This window comes from Lepus europaeus, chromosome 4, assembly GCF_033115175.1.
Source record: "Lepus europaeus isolate LE1 chromosome 4, mLepTim1.pri, whole genome shotgun sequence".
In the NCBI taxonomy this organism is placed as follows: Eukaryota; Metazoa; Chordata; class Mammalia; order Lagomorpha; family Leporidae; genus Lepus; species Lepus europaeus.
The window spans coordinates 44,112,297-44,129,276 of NC_084830.1; the positions used below are offsets into that span (position 1 = coordinate 44,112,297).

The window sequence follows — 16,980 nt, forward strand, 5'->3', positions numbered from 1 at the left end:
GGCCTCATCCGGGTGCTCTCCCACTACCACCTCCGTCTTTCCCTCTCCGAGGCCACGGCCCGCCCCTTCCTCCGCCCTCGTCTCCACCTCCTCCCCACCTCCACGGCGCCTGGCTCCGCCCACCCACCCTGAGCTGAGCCGCGGCCGGCCCCGCCCACCCAGCGCGGCGCCAGGCTCCGCCCACCCCCGCCCGGCCGCGGCCGGCTCCGCCCACCCAGGGCGCTGGGCTCTACCCGCCGGCTGAGGGCCGCTGCCGGCGGCCGAGGGGCGGGGCGGGCCGGGAGGAGCCGCGCTCCGGAGCGGGAGGGAGATCCGCCGTGGAGTTACGGGAAAGTTGGTCCGAGTTCCCGGAGTTTTTCCCTGTGGTTCCCTGGGGCTCGGTCTGCCGGCACCCCGGCCCCATTCCTGCCTCTGGCCTTCGCGGTCCATCGGGTCCCTCTTTCTGCCCCCGGCCGCCATGGAGCAGCCGCCGGCGCCCAAGAGGTAACGAGCACCAGGAGCGGGCAGCCCGAGGGGAGCGGCGGCCGCAGGGCGGAGGCGGCTAGGCCGGGGCTCTGCCGCGACCCTCTCTCCGCCTCGCCGGGACCCGAGCCGGGCGCGCCGAGGGTCGGGAGGCAGGTCCGAGTGCCCGGCGCCATCTGTCCGCGGGGCGACTGGGCCTGCGGGGAGCCGGAGCCCGCCCCGGGCCGTGGGGCCTGGCGCGCGTGGGGAGTGGGGTGGGCAGCGCCGGGCTCCCCGGGGCCGGGCAGGGTTTTCCCCTCGTGGCAAGTTCACGCAGCCTGGAAGCCCTAAAACTAGGAAATTATGTACAATGATTTACAACCACGTAGGCTCTCTTGTCAAAAGTATTTTTCATAATATTGTTCCCTCCCCCATCCTCTTTGAGAAAAGGCGGGTTGTTTATTTACAGTTAAGGAATTAAATATTAATAGCCACAGAGTTTGTAAAACTTACTGTGAGCATGCTGTACTGACAGGTGTTCCTCCTCCCCCTCCCCCTCCCCCTCAAGTTCAGAAGTATTTGTGGAGGCAAGACAGTAGAAATCTTAGAACCCTCCTCCATCGACTTTTGCATGTATAAATAGTGATGCTCTGGTATGGTATTCATCGTTATTTGATCTTTGATAGATTAGCAGTGTATGTGTACAGAGTAGATGTGTTAAGTATTTGCATTGATCTTAGGAAGCTAAAGCAAGGTTATTCATTGATGCAGGTTCATAATGTGCATTTTCACCTTAAGAGCGAATCAGCTAATTGATGTTGGATAACACATTTAACCTCAGTCTTGTTTTTTTTTTTAATTTATAAAAAATAAGGGCACTTCTCTCTCTCCCGGGGGGAGCTGTTGTGTCGATTAAAGAGTTCATGTGCTTTGATACCTAGAGATCTTTAGATGAAAGGTGGAATAATTAAAAAGGTGGGAGCTTTGGGAGCTGTTGAGAGTTGTGAGACTAGAGACCTGTGTGGCCTGGAAACCATCTGTGCAGGGCGTGGGGATGGGGATGGGTGTGTCCTAGAGGGATTTTTCAAAAGGGCTATCAGCTAGGAGAGCCCAAGGTAACTGATAAATTATTCTCTAGAATTTTCTGGGGTGTCTGTATTCTAGTACTCACTGGGCACTCCCTTTGCTACTACAGAAAGAATTGGGCACTTTTTCTTTCCTGTGTTGGAAGGACTGTAAGTGGGACACCTCTGAGGTCATGCCAGAGGCCAACTTGAAAGACTTTGAATTGAAGCATCGGCTCTGTCTGTTGATTATTTCTGCTGTCAGTTCTCCCGGTTGCATTATAGGTGTAAGAGAATCGGTGGCCTTGCAGAGACACTAGACAATCTGGAAGAGTCTGGGGGAGGTGTGGGTGGTGGTGCCATGGTGATTTATACTTTTCAAAGTGGTGGTTGCACATTAGCAGACTTATTTTTAGCTCTTTTCAGAGAGACTTATTTTGATGCAGGAAGGCATTTCTGAAGAGCAAAAGATGCGTGAAATGAACCCTTTATATTTAAATATCTCAAGATTTTTTCACGGCATTTTCCTATCCATAATATTTAATCCTCACACCAACCCTGTGGAGAATTTGGATTAGAGGCATGAATCCTGTTTTATAGATGAGGACATTGAGAGAGTTTGCCACAGGGAAAGAAGGCTATGCAGGAATTACAGTGTATATTTGTGTTACTCCCTTGATCATTGCCTTCTAGTAATAGAATATAGCTACTATTTTTGAGATCATAATATTCACCAGGAAATTTATACAGTCAAGCATTGCTTAATGACAAGGAGAGTTCTGAGATATGTGTCACCAGGCAATTACACAGTCATGTGAACACCATACAGTATACTTAATTAAACTGAGACAACTATGATGGATGATATATGGCTAGGTGATGTCATCTTTTGGGACCATCTTCATATGTGATCTGTCATAGACATGAGGTTCATGACTATATATACATTCTTTTATTTAGTGATCGTTAGAAATAGTAATCCTGGCTCCACCTCTTAGTATACTAGTATGTTCTTTTTTATTTTTATTTTTTGAAAAAATTTTTTTTTTATTTGACAGAGTTAGACAGTGAGAGAGAGACAGAGAGAAAGGTCTTCCTTCTGTTGGTTCACTCTCTAAATGGCCGCTATGGCCAACGTTGTGCTGATCTGAAGCCAGGAGCCAGGTGCTTCCTCCTTGTCTCCCATGCGGGTGCAGGCACCTAAGCACTTGGGCCATCCTCCAGTGCTCTCCTGGGCCACAGCAGAGAGCTGGACTGGAAGAGGAGCAGCCGGGACTAGAACCCAGCACTCATATGGGATGCCCGTGCCGCAGGCGGAGGATTAGCCAAGTAAGCCATGGCGCTGGCCTCTTTTTTATTTCTTAAAGATTTATTTTTATTTATTTGAAAGACAAAGTTACAGAGAGAAAGGAAGATACATAGAGATCTTCCATCTGCTGGTTCACTCTCCAAATGGCCACAATGGCTGGGACTAAGCCAGGCAGAAACCAGGAGGCAAGATGATCTTCTGGGTCTCCCACGTGGGTGCAGGGTCCCAAATACTTGGGCCATCTTCCGCTGCTTTCTCCGGCACATTAGCAGGGAGCTGGATCGGAAATGGAGCAGCCAGGACTCGAACTGGTGCCCATATGGGATTCTGGTGTCACAGGCAGCAGTGCTACAATACCAGTCTACTAGTTTTAAATCTGAATTTCTTCGTCTGTAAAATGTATTGCGTGGATTAAGTGGGGTCATGTGTTGTAAAGCACTGAGCATAGAGCTCCATAATGTGTTGAGTAATGTTAATTATGGTTAAATTATGTTTTCCTTATTAATGTGGCTCGGAAAAGTTAAATAACTTGATCAAGTGGAGTAGAGACCAGAACCCTGGGTCTGACTGGCTGTGAAGGCTGTGCGGCCTCTCATTCTGTACAGAGATTCAGCTATTCTGAACATGGGATGTTAGCATTCCATGACAGTGGTCGTGCTTGTCTGTAAACCCCTGGTCCCTTTTGCTTCTTCTCTTCTTAATCTCTCTATCGTTTAGCCTTTTTGCCTTGAGTGGCACTTCCTCTGTGCTCAGACCCTATCGCATGGTCACGTCTGTGTTGCTGATGTTCAAGATCATGTGGCCACTGTTGCTGCTCATTTGGCATTTTGATTATTTCATGTAGTTCTACTCTTTTGATATCCATTTAATTTGTCACTAGGTCCTACCAGATGTTCCATTAAAAAGCCCGTGGATTCCTTCACACACACGTACGCACACTCACACACTCCTTTTCATTTTTAAGATTACTGCTCCATTTTGGGGTTTTATGACCCACAGACTTGAATTGCAGCAGTAGTGCCTTCTAACTGGGCCCTGTAGTCCAGTGGTTTTAAAAATACTTTAACAGCGAAAGGGCTCTGGAGTAGAGGCTGGACACTGAGACTTGGTTCCTACTCCGATGTTCCTTTCCCCCTTTGCTATCCTGTAAGAACCTCCTATTACTCCATAGAACAGGTTTATCTTGCTGACATCACTTCAGTCATTCTTCTGTTTTTAGGTTAGGAGCACACATGTCTGCTTAGCACCCAGGGCCTCCATCACTCGGTCTCTCCCTAACTCTATCTTCTGTTACTGTTCTCTGAGATGATCTGTCTTCATGAATTGTTTCCCTGTTGCGCTATATTTAGGTTGTAGGCTATGGCATCCCAACTTTGCGATTGTTTACTTTTTTCCTTTAGAAAAGTTCATGTTATTTTTTGCCTATAACCTATTATTTTATTCTTCCTTCAATCCCTGCTTCATAAAGTATGGTCTCTGAGTACCTTCTAGCCTGATAGTTTCTCTGCATTCCTAATATATGCAATTTGATATGCATATTCTTTTTATGACAAAATTATAGACATGCCAAAATAATGGAGACTAATGAGTATTTACATGTCATCACAATGCTTCAGATATAAAATACTCCCAAAATATCTGCATATTACCAATACATACGTGTATCTCTTCGCAGTTGCATTCCCTTTTCATCCCTGGAAGGGTAATCATTTGCCTGAAGTGCCTATTAGTCCTTCTCATACACATCTGTGTTTTTAGTATACACCTGCACATCGTATTAGACCTGGGTGTTAGGTCCAGCTTTGTCCCTGACTTTGAAATTCACTTCTTTAAATATCATTCCTCTCTGAGAGTTGGAGATTCTAATGTGCACTGGGTTTAAAAATCACAACTCTGTAAGGCACCTCGTAGACTTTCCTTCACTGATTTGGTCTCCCTGACAAGGTGTGGTTAAACACTCATTGATTTCCTCTCCGCAGCTGGCCTTGCCAGTAGATGTGGTCACCCTTGTCACTGACTTGAGGTACCAGAATGACTTTTATGTTCCACAGACTTCCATTTAGGTCTGTCACAGAGGTCTGCAGACATCCTTATTAAATGATTTATCTCTGGGAAGGAAAATCCACTAAATGGTATTAATTGCTTGCATTTTGGTAAGTCCAGTTGATCAAATTTCTTTGTAGGGAAACCACCAGATCAGGAAAAAATGACCACAGAATAGTTAAGATTTGATAGGTAGAATGGGAAATGACTGTGGGCTCTTCATTCATCAGATAGAACATTCCTAGAAGGTAGATGGGCTTTTTGAGAGGGAGGTGAACAGCATAAGACCTCTGGTTGTTGGGGAATATGGGTATTTATATTTGATACTTGTCAAAGAGAAGACAGAATATCTTGTTCTTCAACTAAATTATAGGATTAGTAGTTATTTCAATTTAAGGGGTAGTTATTTAGCCTAGCTGTTAAGATGCCAGTTAAGATGTCTGTGTCCCACATTGGAGGACCTGAGTTTGATTCCTGACCTTGGCTCCAGATTTTAGCTTCCTGCTAATGCAGACCATGTTGCTCTTCCTTTGAGGGCACTTGGGGCATCTTCTGCTGCTTTTCCCAGGCACATTATCAGGGAGCTGGAGCAGAAGAGGAGCAGCCAGGACAGGAACCGGTGCCCACATGGGATGCTGGCGCTGCAGGTGGAGGATTGACCAAGTGAGCCATGGCGCCAGCCCCTCGTACAGATTTTTAACATTGATGCTGAGACTCAGTACAGTTATAAAACTGACATTTCATGAATACCATGTGTGATGTTTTCCAATGTTATTTCTGTCCTGTTTTATTTCATTAAAAAAATGCTAGTTGTGAGCCACCAAGTTATTTTCATGACCATTAATGAGTTGTAACCTCATTAATATATATATGTGTATGTGTGTGTGTGTGTGTGTTAGTGACAGTCAGGAAACTGATTTCATTTCCATCTCCATCTTGATACTTAAAACAGGTAAAGCATTGTTAGAGGAGGCCAGGATGGTGTTACTGTAATAACCCATATATACAATAAACATATTAAGATTCTAGGAAGGGAAGATGAAAAGGAGAAAGCAGAAATGCATATTTTAAAGCTACTATATTTTGAACATTTTATATGTGTCCCAATTAAGTATGAGAAAATACAAACCAATGTCTGATAGAGTTTACCAAGGAAAGTGTATGCCACGAGGCACAGGCTCATCATTTGCCTTCTGGTGTGGACTGACCCAGTACACTGGAAACATCCAACTATAATTATAATGACCTCAGTTTCTGTCTCCCTGCCAGCTCCACCCTCTCTAACCACCCAAGGTTTTTATGTTTTTCTTCTAAAGAGAAAATTTATGCTATCTCATAGAAATTTTAATTTTTCTTACAACAGTTTAAAATTTTTATTTGAAAGCCAGAGAGATAGAGAGTGTGCATCCATCTGCTGGTTCATTCCCCAAATACTTAGAACAGTTGCAGCTAAACCAGGATGAAGCCAGGAACCTTGAGTTCATTTGTTTGCTGATTTACTCATACATTCAGAAATGATTAATTGACTGCCTTCCAATTTCCAGACGCTGAGTACATTGGTGAATGAAACAGGCAGGAGCTCTGCCATCATAGAGCATACACTCTACTTGGAGCTTGAGTAGCGTGTACTGATAGAGAAAAATGGTGCAACCTGCTTAACTGGAGCAGTTGGAGTAGGCTTCTCTTATAAGGTGATATTTAAGTTGAGACGTGACATTGAAAAATTACCATGAGTAGCAGGGATAAGTATTATTGGCCGAGGGAAAAGCTACGAGAAAGCCTGGAGGGGGAAAGAAGTTAGTGTATGGGAAGAATTGAAATGAGGCCATCTAGGCTGGGTGTTGAGTGGGAGTGAGTGGTTAGCTACAAGGTCAGAGAGATGGGCAGGGATTCAGTGATGGAGGCCATGAAAAGGAATTTGGAATTCATTCAGTGCAACTTAAAGGGTTTTAAGTCATTTATATGGTTTTTTTTTTTTTTTTTGACAGGCAGAGTTAGACAGTTAGACAGTGAGAGAGAGAGACAGAGAGAAAGATCTTCCTTCCGTTGGTTCACCCCCAAGTTTGGGGGCTGTGACAGTATTTCATTGTTAGAGAGATGGTGGAGTCTGTGGAGGAGAGGAGTGGACAGATTTAAGTTCTGTTTTGGAGTTAGACATCAAGGGCTTACTGATAGACTGGATCTGGGGAATGAGGTAGAAAAATCAATTCTGTCCCCCCCCCCCCCCCCCACGGTTTGAGTTTGAGCAGTGAGTGATAAGGGAAGACTAAAAGAACAGAATTTGGTATTTATAGTCTCTTTCTTATAATTTCACATTCCCAGGAAAGTGAATCTGAGTGGGCCCAAATATGATACTGGGTGCTTCCCTAAAAGAAGTGGGTGGGGAAGAAATGATGGGCACTGACTACTTTTTTAACCTCTTTTTTAAACCGGGTTACAAAATGATTTTGAAGTACTCAGGTGTGCTGGCAATTTTTTTAAATCTTTTATTGCAAAATAAAACAGTCAAAACAAGTATAAGCCTTAGTGAATTATTGTAGGGTAGACACTTTTGTAGTCTCCAATCAGGTTATGAAATAGAACTTTGCCACATCCCGGGTCAGGCCCTTCTAAGTGTTCCATCCCAATCACAGTGGTCTTCCCCCGTAAGAAATCATTATCCTGACTTTATAGTAATAACCTAACTGTGCATTGCTAGATACTCTGGGTGAGCCTTGCTGATTTTTAAAGAAAAATTTATTTATTTGAAAGGCAGAGGGACAGAAAGAGAGGGAGAGACAGAGGAAGAAACCTTCCGTTTGCTGGTTCATTTCCTAAATGCCACAATATGGGCCAGGCTGAAGCAGGAGCCTGGAACTCCATCTGGGTCTCCCATGTGGGTGGCAGGGGCCCAAGTACTAGGATCATCTTCCTCTGCTTTCCCAGGCACATTAGCAGGGAGCTGAATCAGAAGCAGACTCTAGATGGTGCTCCCATAAGGAATGCTGGCCGTTGCCAAGCAGTGATTTAACCTTATGTGCCATGCCAGCCCCCAACCTTGCTGGTTAAAATGTAGTTTATATAGAATTGTCCCTTGAGAGAGAGGGAGCAAGAGATTGATTTCCCATCTGCTGGTCCAATCCCCAAATGCCCATAACAACCAGGGCTGGACCAGGTTGAAGACAGGAGTCAGGAACTCAATCTGGGTCTCCCCGGTGGGCAGCAGGGACCCAACCACTTGAGCCACCACCTGCTACCACCCAGGGTGTGCGTTAACAGGAAGCTGGAACTGGCAGCAGAGATAGGACTTGAACCCAGGCACTCCCGAATGTTGTGCTCATCCCAAGTGGCATATTAACTGCTGTGCCAAACACACGCCCTATCAGTTTTAACCTTTAGATTGGTCTTCTTTCTGTTTTCTCTTTCCTGTTGAAGCACCCAGGCTGTTTTGGAACTGTGGCTTCCCATACTCTGGATTTTGTGATTACTTACTCAAGATGTGTTTCAATATGTTCCTTTGTTCTGTGTGTTTGCTACAAATGGGCAGCTGGATACAGGGATGTGTCAAACTCAAGTTCAGTCCCTCAGGCATTGTTATAGGTGGGGTTTGGCAAGACTCTGGGAATCTCTTATTATCAAATTTTCTTTTTTTGTAATGTTAGCAGCTGTAAGTGTTTAGTGCTTCATTCTGTTCATTGGGTATTGCAAAGTGGTGAAATTCTAAGTACATTATTTTATTTTCATTCATTAAGTGGAATGTTTTTATTAAGTCACTTCCCCTCATCTTGTTTGGTTAACCAGTGGTATCACTGATAAAACATGATAAATGCTTGATTCTTTTCTTTTATTTATAAGTTTTCAAGGTAATGAATGCATTCCCTGTTTCCTCTAAAGGGGACCAGTTCTTTTCTTTTTTTTTTTTTTGCCTTTAGAGCTGAGGGATTTGAACATATTCATTGGATTTTAATCCATTGTAATTCTGGTCCTGTCTCTGAAGCTTCCATCAGAAGACAAAATGATCCTAGTGGTCTTTGATAGCTTCCTTGCTCTCTGCTGTGATAAAATATTTGAGGCCCATCTTGTCCATTTCCTGTCCCAGAGCTGGAATCAATAATTTCTCCAAAAAGCCTTAATTTCTTTTATTGAGAAATATGATTTCAGGACACTAACTTGGGCAATGATACCCTATTTGTTTTTCATACGAAAGATAGGGAAACTGATTCTTCAAACTGATTGTTTCATACTCTGGGATATTCTGTCAAAAAGCGTGATGGCACTGGCATTCTTGGGCTCCTTTCTCTGGATTTTATCTCTACCACACCTTAGTTTCCTCAGACTGAGTCAGAAATTTGGTGTGTATAGAGTGAAATTATGAGATTGAGACTTTTAGTATGAAATTTTATCCCACTCTAACTTTGCCCTTTGACCCAATATTATCTTGACAGCCAGCCTCACTTTCTCACCTCTTAATGTTTCAGATAACCTAGTGTTGTGTTTTGTTTTTAGAAGATTTTATTTATTTCTTTGAGTAGTAGAGCTACAGATAGAGGGAGAGACATAGAGAAAGGTCTTCCGTCTGCTGTTTCTCTCTCTAAATGGCCACAAGGGCCTGAGCCACGCTGATTCAAAACCTGGGACTGGGAGCATCTTCTGGGTCTCCCACTTGGGTGCAGGGACTCAAGCACTTTGGATAATCTGCTGCTGCTTTCCCAGGCCATAAGCAGAGAGCTGGACCAGCCGGGACTAGAACTGGCATTCATATGGGATTCCAGTGCTGCAGGCAGAGGCTTAGCCTACTATGCCATAGCACTGGCTCCTTGGTGTTTTCTTAATTGAAAACAAAAATGCAAGATAAATAATATCACTATTTGCAAGATCAGATTTCATGCCTTATTTTTTAGGTAGAATTTCAGTCTGCCTTGTTTTATACACTTGTATGTAAAAATATATCCATTAAGAAACACAAAATGCCAAGAGTAATTTAAGGCTTTTAAAATTTGTTTATGAGAGAGAGAGAGAGACCAAGTGAGTGTGTATGCATGCTAGCTGCTGGTTCACTCCCTAAATGTATACAGTGGTCCAAGGATTTGGGCCGTCTTCTACTGCTCTCCCAGCCATAGCAGAGAGCTGGATCAGAAGTCCAGTTCAAGTCCAGGAGGAGCCAGGACTTGAACCGGCATCCATATGGGATGTTGGCACTGCTCTACCTGCTACACCAAAATGGAAGAGAATTTAAACTAGGTCAATGTTAAGAAGATGGACTTTTTTCCCTCTTTATTTCTAGCCCTTGATTCATTTGTTTTGATTAATATTCTTAAGATCTCTTGTGATGTAAAGAAGCTTGCCAAAATAGTGATGCATCAATACTTGGAAAGATAGTTAGCCCACATTGGAATACCTGGGTTTGAGTCTTGACTCCATCTTTTTGCTAATGTGTATCCTGGAGGAAGCATGAGATGGTTCAAGTTGTTCTTGCCTTTCATGTGGGAGATCTGTATTGAGTCCTGGCTTCTGGCTTGACTTAGCCAAGCCCTGCCTGTTGCTGGCCTTTGGGGAGTGAACCAGTGGATGGAACCTCTGCCTCTGTGTCTCTTTCTTTCCAACAAATAAGTAAATGAAAATTTGAAAAGCTGAAACAGACATAGATTCTTATCCTGATAGAACTGTATGTTGAGAAATCCAACATGTTACTGGAAATGATGCACTTTTGGCTAGGCCTGGTTAGGCCCTCTAAGTTTTTATCAGCCAGCTGGAACTAGCACCAGATGGCCTGCCCTTGTGACTGCTGGTGAGGACAAGAGGGCCCACTTGACCCTCACCTGAATGAATGAATGTGTTTCTTTCAGACTTTGTGTATTTCACTGAACTGTACTTACAGTGTTATTTATTTTGTGTATATATGTATGTGTGTTTATATATGTATTCCTTTATATACTTGTGTTTTGGGCATTTATAATATTATTTATATCCCTCTGATGTATTTCAAAGGGACAAACAGATGTCCAAATTTACATAAACTTCTTATTTAGAGCTTTTCTTTATTCCCTCTGGTGAGGTACCCCTTACCCATAGTTTGAAATAGGTTATGTATGCAGATAAATTTGTATATTATATGGATAAATATGAGTATTTACAAGGTCATTTGTTTGTTTTACTATATGAAATCCATGTACACACACATTTATTTGTTTACTTACTTAGAAAATGATCTTTAGGGGCTGATGCTGTGGTGTTGCAGATAAAGCCTGCTGCCTGCAACACTGGCATACCATACAAGTGTTGGTTTGTGTCCTGACTGCTCCACTTTCTGCTCTACTGCCAGCTCCCTACTAATGGCCTGGGAATGCAGTGGAAGATGGCTTTAGTACTTGGACCTCTGCATCCATGTGGGGGACCTGGAAGAAACTCTTGGATTCCAGCCGGCCCTGCTCTGGCTTTGCAGCCATTTGGGGGAATGACTCAGTAGATGCAAGCTCCCTGTGTCTCTCCTTCTCTCTCTCTGACTTTGCCTTTGAAATAAATAAAAATTTTTAAAGGATCTTTAGCATCATTGTAGGGTCTGTCAATGTGGTGGGTTTTCCAAATAAATGAAGTAAACCACTTTAAACATTGTACTTTTAAAACACTTTTAAAAGAACCACTTTTGATAGAAATCATTTCAAAATAATGCAGCCTTCTGAGACTTTTTTTTTTTTTCTTTCTTGTTGGTATTTTATACGAATTTTAGTTAGACATAACACTTTTAGTGAGTTTGAAACTTTGTTGCTCTTGTAGCTGAGATCCCACTGGTGGTGTCTTCTTTTGCTGTTACCTGTCATTTCTCATTGGTATGTCCTCCTCTCAACTGCTACTTATCTTAGAAATAGTGATCTCATCTGACAGTAGCTATCTCTCTCCTGGACTGAAGTGTACGTTGTTTGTGTCAGTTTTTGTTTACCAGAATATTGTTTCTCTTGAGATTCATAGTTACATCATGTGAAGTCATTTTTTGACTAAGAACATTGTTAAACAGTGAGAGAGAAGAAGCCTGCCAAACTTTCCAAAGATCCTAAAGTTTCATATGAAAATAATTCATTATTTTTTAAAAATCAAGATTTTACTTTAAAAAGCCTAGAAATTCCCAAGGCAAAAAAAAAAAAAAAAAAAGTCTGTCATTTTGGAGTATTACTTAGGTTTTAAACTCATTTATTTTCAAGGCTAATTGGAGTTTCAGAGGGTGTTTATACTTGCTCATATATTGGAACACCACATTTACAAAAGTTCTTATTTTCATAGGTGAGATATTTAAACTACCTGCCTTTCTTATAGTTACCTTTTTTTTCTATCAGATATGGTTGGGATTTAAACCTTGTATTTTCATTTCTAAAAACAAAAATAGGTAAAAGTAATCCCAATTTAAAAAACCAAAAATTGTTTTCACAATGTGCCCGAATCGTGAGCTGTTTGTGTTTCCTCCTGGTTTGTTTACAAAGGACGACAGTGAAGCACTGAGAAATGACTTCATGTGTACTGTTGCTGTGTAATCAGATAGCACCTAGAAGCCAGCAGAGTAGCCGCCATCTGTGCAAACAACCTCCACAGCCCCTCCCATCTCTACTCAGCCTCCAAAAATTAAGCAGAATTCAGAGTACAGAGCTCAGTGAGTAAAATAAAGGTTTTAATAGTCATTGTTTAAACCGTCCTTAAAGTTACAATTTTTTTCCTTAAAGATCTATTTATTGATGTGAAAGGCAAAGTTACAGAGAGAGAGAGATAAAGAGAGACACAGAGAGAGAGGTCTTCCCTCTGTTGGTTCACTCCCCAGATGGCTGCAATGGCCAGGGCGGGCCCAGCAGGAGCTCCTTCCAGGTTCCCCCCATGGGTGACAGGGATCCAAACACTTTGGTCATCCTCTGCTGCTTTTCCCTGGTTACCAACAGGGAGTTGATCAGAAGTATAGCTGCTGGAGCACAAATGGGGACTCACATGGGATGTTGGCATTGTAGGCAGGGCTTTATTCCCTGTGCCACAATGCCAGCCCCCAAGTTCTAGTTTTACTCATGTGTTAATATTTGGACTTTATTGCAGTTAATTCTAGTATTCTAGGGATTGGGGTGAGGAGTAGTGAGGTATATAGGCTGATTTCTCATATTTAACTGAAAATGTGGGGTTTAGGCAAATAAACGAGGAAGAAAATATGTAAATAAATTTAATTATTAAGTGGAGCTACTATCTTAGACACAAATCATGGTGATTTTTTTTTTTTTTTTGTATGGCAGGTCTTGGTAAGTTTCATTGAAAGGTTTCCTCTTTTATGTTATTTCATTGTCCTTGATATTTCCTCTTTTTTTTTCTTTAAATCAATTAAAGATTCTATTGCCTTTTTAAATTCTCAGTCTAGGTGTGGTTATTAAATATTGAAAAATCTTTGTAATCTGCTGGATGAAAATTTATAAGCCTTGTAGGTCTACTTCTTAAAATTATTATTTTTTAGAGATTATTTATTTGAGAGGCAGAGTTACAGAGAGAGAGAGAGAAAGAGAGAGAAAGAGAGAGAAGGAGAAAGGTCTTCCATCTGCTGGTTCATTCCCCAAATGGCTGCAATGGAGGGAGATGGACCAATCTGAAGCCAGGAGCCAGGAGTTTCTTTTGAGTCTCCCACATGGTTGTAAGGGCACAACCACCTGGGCCATCTTCCACTGCTTTCCCAGGCTATTAGCAGGGAGTTGGATCGGAGGTGGAGCAGCCAGGACTCAAACTGGGCGCTGCAGGCAGAGGCTTAACCTACAACGTCACAGTGCCAGCTCCACTTCTTAAAACTATTAAAGTTTTTGAAAATTATTTTTTATTTGAAAGGGGGAGAGCCAGAGAGCCAGAGTGAGAGTGAGGGTAAAAGAGAGAGAGAAAAAGTAGAAATATGTTCCTGTCTGCTGGTTCACTCCCCAAATACCCACCATGGCCATGGACTGAAGAAAGGTGCTGGGAACTCAAACCAGGTTTCTCACATAGGTGGCAGGGACCCAGTTAATTAAGTCACCAGAATCTGCATTGGTAGGAATCTAGAGTCAGGAGCCAGGGCTGGGGATCCAGTGCAGGTACTCCATTTGGATGTGGGCATCTTAGTTGCCAGGCTGCTGAATGTCTGTATCATTTAAAACTGTTTATTTTAGTAGGATATAGGTGTATTAGAGCATTTTCAGATCTGCTATTTTGCATATATTATCTGCATTTGTTATTTTAGAAAATTTAGTATAGTGAACATAGTGTGTTTTGAGGGCTAGAGAGTATTTCTCAGTGTTTTTTAACTTCAAATAAATTTGTAAAAAGAATCATATCCATTTCCAGTAGATGGTAAGTGGAAAAAATTCTTGAGAAAATAAAAGTTAAAGTCTAAGTGAGAAGGAAGAAGAGAAAAATCTCAGCTTCATTTCCTTTAAAGCTCTTTGCCAGGAAATTGTAACTTAAGTGTGCTTTTGGGCAAAGATCCCAACTCGAGAGGAAATGCTATGATAGAGTTGAAAAGTAAGATTTTCATTGAATTGAAACAGTTTTTCTCTGCCTGTTGCAGAGCATCTTTTTTCTTGGGTGATTTCAGCTCATTGTAGTGCCAATACCTAATGTCCCTCAGTGCATTACTGTTTTATAAAAGTAAATATGCAGTGAGAATGTCCAAGTACATCCATTTTACTGTTGTGTTATGTAAGCCAAATGATTAAGAGCCAGTTTTTCAGAGTCAGCTAGATGTTGGTTCTAATCTGCTGTCTGCATTCACGGCAGTGCACTGGTGGGCAAGTTCCTTAACTCACCAGGCTCTTTGTGTGCACCCTTTTCTCTTTGGGCTTGTGAAAATTAAGTGAAATGCTGATTGTAAAGCATTTGTCTCTGAAGACAATTTCCCAAGTGTTTCATAAATAAATGTTTCTGGCATTGTCAACATTTTTGAAGGAATACATAATATATAAAAGGATAACTTTCATTTGGATACATATGCTCTAAATATTGTTTTAAAGTATCATTACCTTATAACAAAACATTTACTAAATATAAGCAAACTGTTAGCCTTTAAAAAGCAAAAGGGAGGGGCAGCACATGGCGTAGAAGACTAAGCCTCCACCTGTAATGCCAGCATCTCATAGGGGTGTTGGTTTGGGTCCTGGCTGCTCCACTTCTAATCCAGCTCTCTGCTAATGTGCCTGGGAAGGCAGCAGAGGATGATAGCCCAGCGTTTGGGCCCCTGCTCCCATATGGTAGACTCAGAAGAAACTTCTGGCTCTTGCCTTCTGCCTAACCCAGGCCTGGCTGTTGTGGCCAGTTGGGGAGTGAACCAGTGGTTGGAAGATCTCTCTCTCTCTCTGTCTCTCTGCCTTTGAAATAAATAAATAAATCTTTTTAAAAAAAGGAGTACAAAAATGGTCCTTGAATTTTATTAGTTTGAGGTAAAATGTACTTTGGTTGAAGTAGAAAAGATAATTTGATTTTATAGATTTCAAGATCAAATTTATGATTTTGTATTTAGAAAATCCTCGTTTTTTAAGCCTAAGACTTTTGACATTGCTTAATAAGTTATGTCGAGGGACTGAGGTTGATAATTTTACATGTGTTTTAAAGATGACTTTTCTAACAATATTCAATATGAATATATTCAATATTCAAAATGATCAATGGCAACTAAACAAGCATCTAAAATGATACCCATTGAAGTGAAATGGACACTATGAGAGACAATGACAGGATCAGCCTTACTATTTTATTCCTTTTAGTGTTTTTGTTGTGGTTGTTGTTGTTGTTGCTCTGTTTGTTCTACATAAGACCACTGGTTGAACTCTGTAAAAAAAAAAAAAAAAAGATGACTTTTCTAACAATATTCAAAATGAAACTGCTGGAGTTGAAGATTAGGACTTTTAAATGAGATATCACATGTAAGGTGAAACAATACACACAGCAATGACAATTAGGACATATCAGTCGGCTACTGTTAGTAGTGCTGCAGCTACCACTAGTGTGGTCACTGAAGTCTGTGCTTTAGTGATAGGGCAATCTGCCCAAGAGAAAACAACATGGGCAGTCAGTGCTGAAAGCAGGTAGAAGGTGTGCTACAATGAAGACTTTCTGTTCCTGCAGAATTGGAAACTTTCTCTTGTGGAGTTTCACTCTGTCCAGAGCCTCTTTTGAGGCAGATCCTAATTGTTATTGACTAGGGATCTGGATCTGACTGTAGAGAACGCTTTCCTATGCATCTCCTTAAACAGCCTTTAGCCACAGCAAGCACCCTGATAAAACATGAACAGAGGACTTAGCTATATATTTCTTCAAAGAAGATACATAGCAAATAAGCACCTAAAAAGATGCTCAACAGCACTAATCGTTAGGGAAATGGATACAATGTCATGCTCTTTAGGCTGAGTATTAAACAAAAAACAACATGGAAAATAACAAGTGTTGATGAGAATATGGAGCAGTTGGAACCCATGGGCATTGTTTGTGGGAATATAAAATAGTGCAGCCACTTTGGAAAACAGTATGGTGATTCCCAAAAAATTTAACATAGAATTGCTGTAAGATTCAGTAATTTCATTTCTGGCATAAACCCAAGAGAATTGAAAGCAAGGACTTTATGTATATCAGTCAAAAAGTAGAAGCAGCCGAAATATCGATCAATAGATAAATAAGCAAAATGTGACATGTACATAGAAAAACAACGGAATATTATTCAGCCTTAAAAAGGAATGGAATTTTGATACATGTTAAACATGGATGAACATTGAAAACATGTGGTGAATAAGCTGGGCACAAAAGGACAGATGTTACATGATTCTACCACAATAATGAAATTCATATAGATAGAAAGCAGAATGGTGGTTACCAGGGACTGAGAGAAGGTGGGGTGGAGGTGGGAGGATGGGAAGATAATAGGTACAAAGTTTTGGTTTGAAATAATGAAATAAAAAGCTTTTAACGTTGAACATTTCGGACCCCAAATGTGTGGGTGTTTTTCTCCTACACCAACCAATTCGTCAACTCTTTGGACACCAACTGGGTGCCCTGAAATTTAACTCAGTTCTGACTCTTAACTACCTGGAGTAAGTGTTGAACTCTCCAAGTTAATACCACCACCTTAGCCGCCAGTTGCATGTCCTGGGCCTTTGGGACTTGTGACTGAGTTGG

General features: G+C 41.8%; 1 protein-coding gene across 1 annotated transcript in view; it reads left to right on the top strand.

The window, feature by feature from the left end:
• The first annotated feature begins 276 nt into the window (after positions 1-276).
• Positions 277-16,980, top strand: part of STK3 (serine/threonine kinase 3) — a 317,866-nt gene continuing 301,162 nt past the window's right edge. The window contains exon 1 of the mRNA XM_062188183.1: positions 277-483. Within this exon, the coding sequence (XP_062044167.1) occupies positions 458-483 (26 nt within the window). The 5' untranslated portion in view covers positions 277-457. The remainder of the gene's footprint in view (positions 484-16,980) is intronic.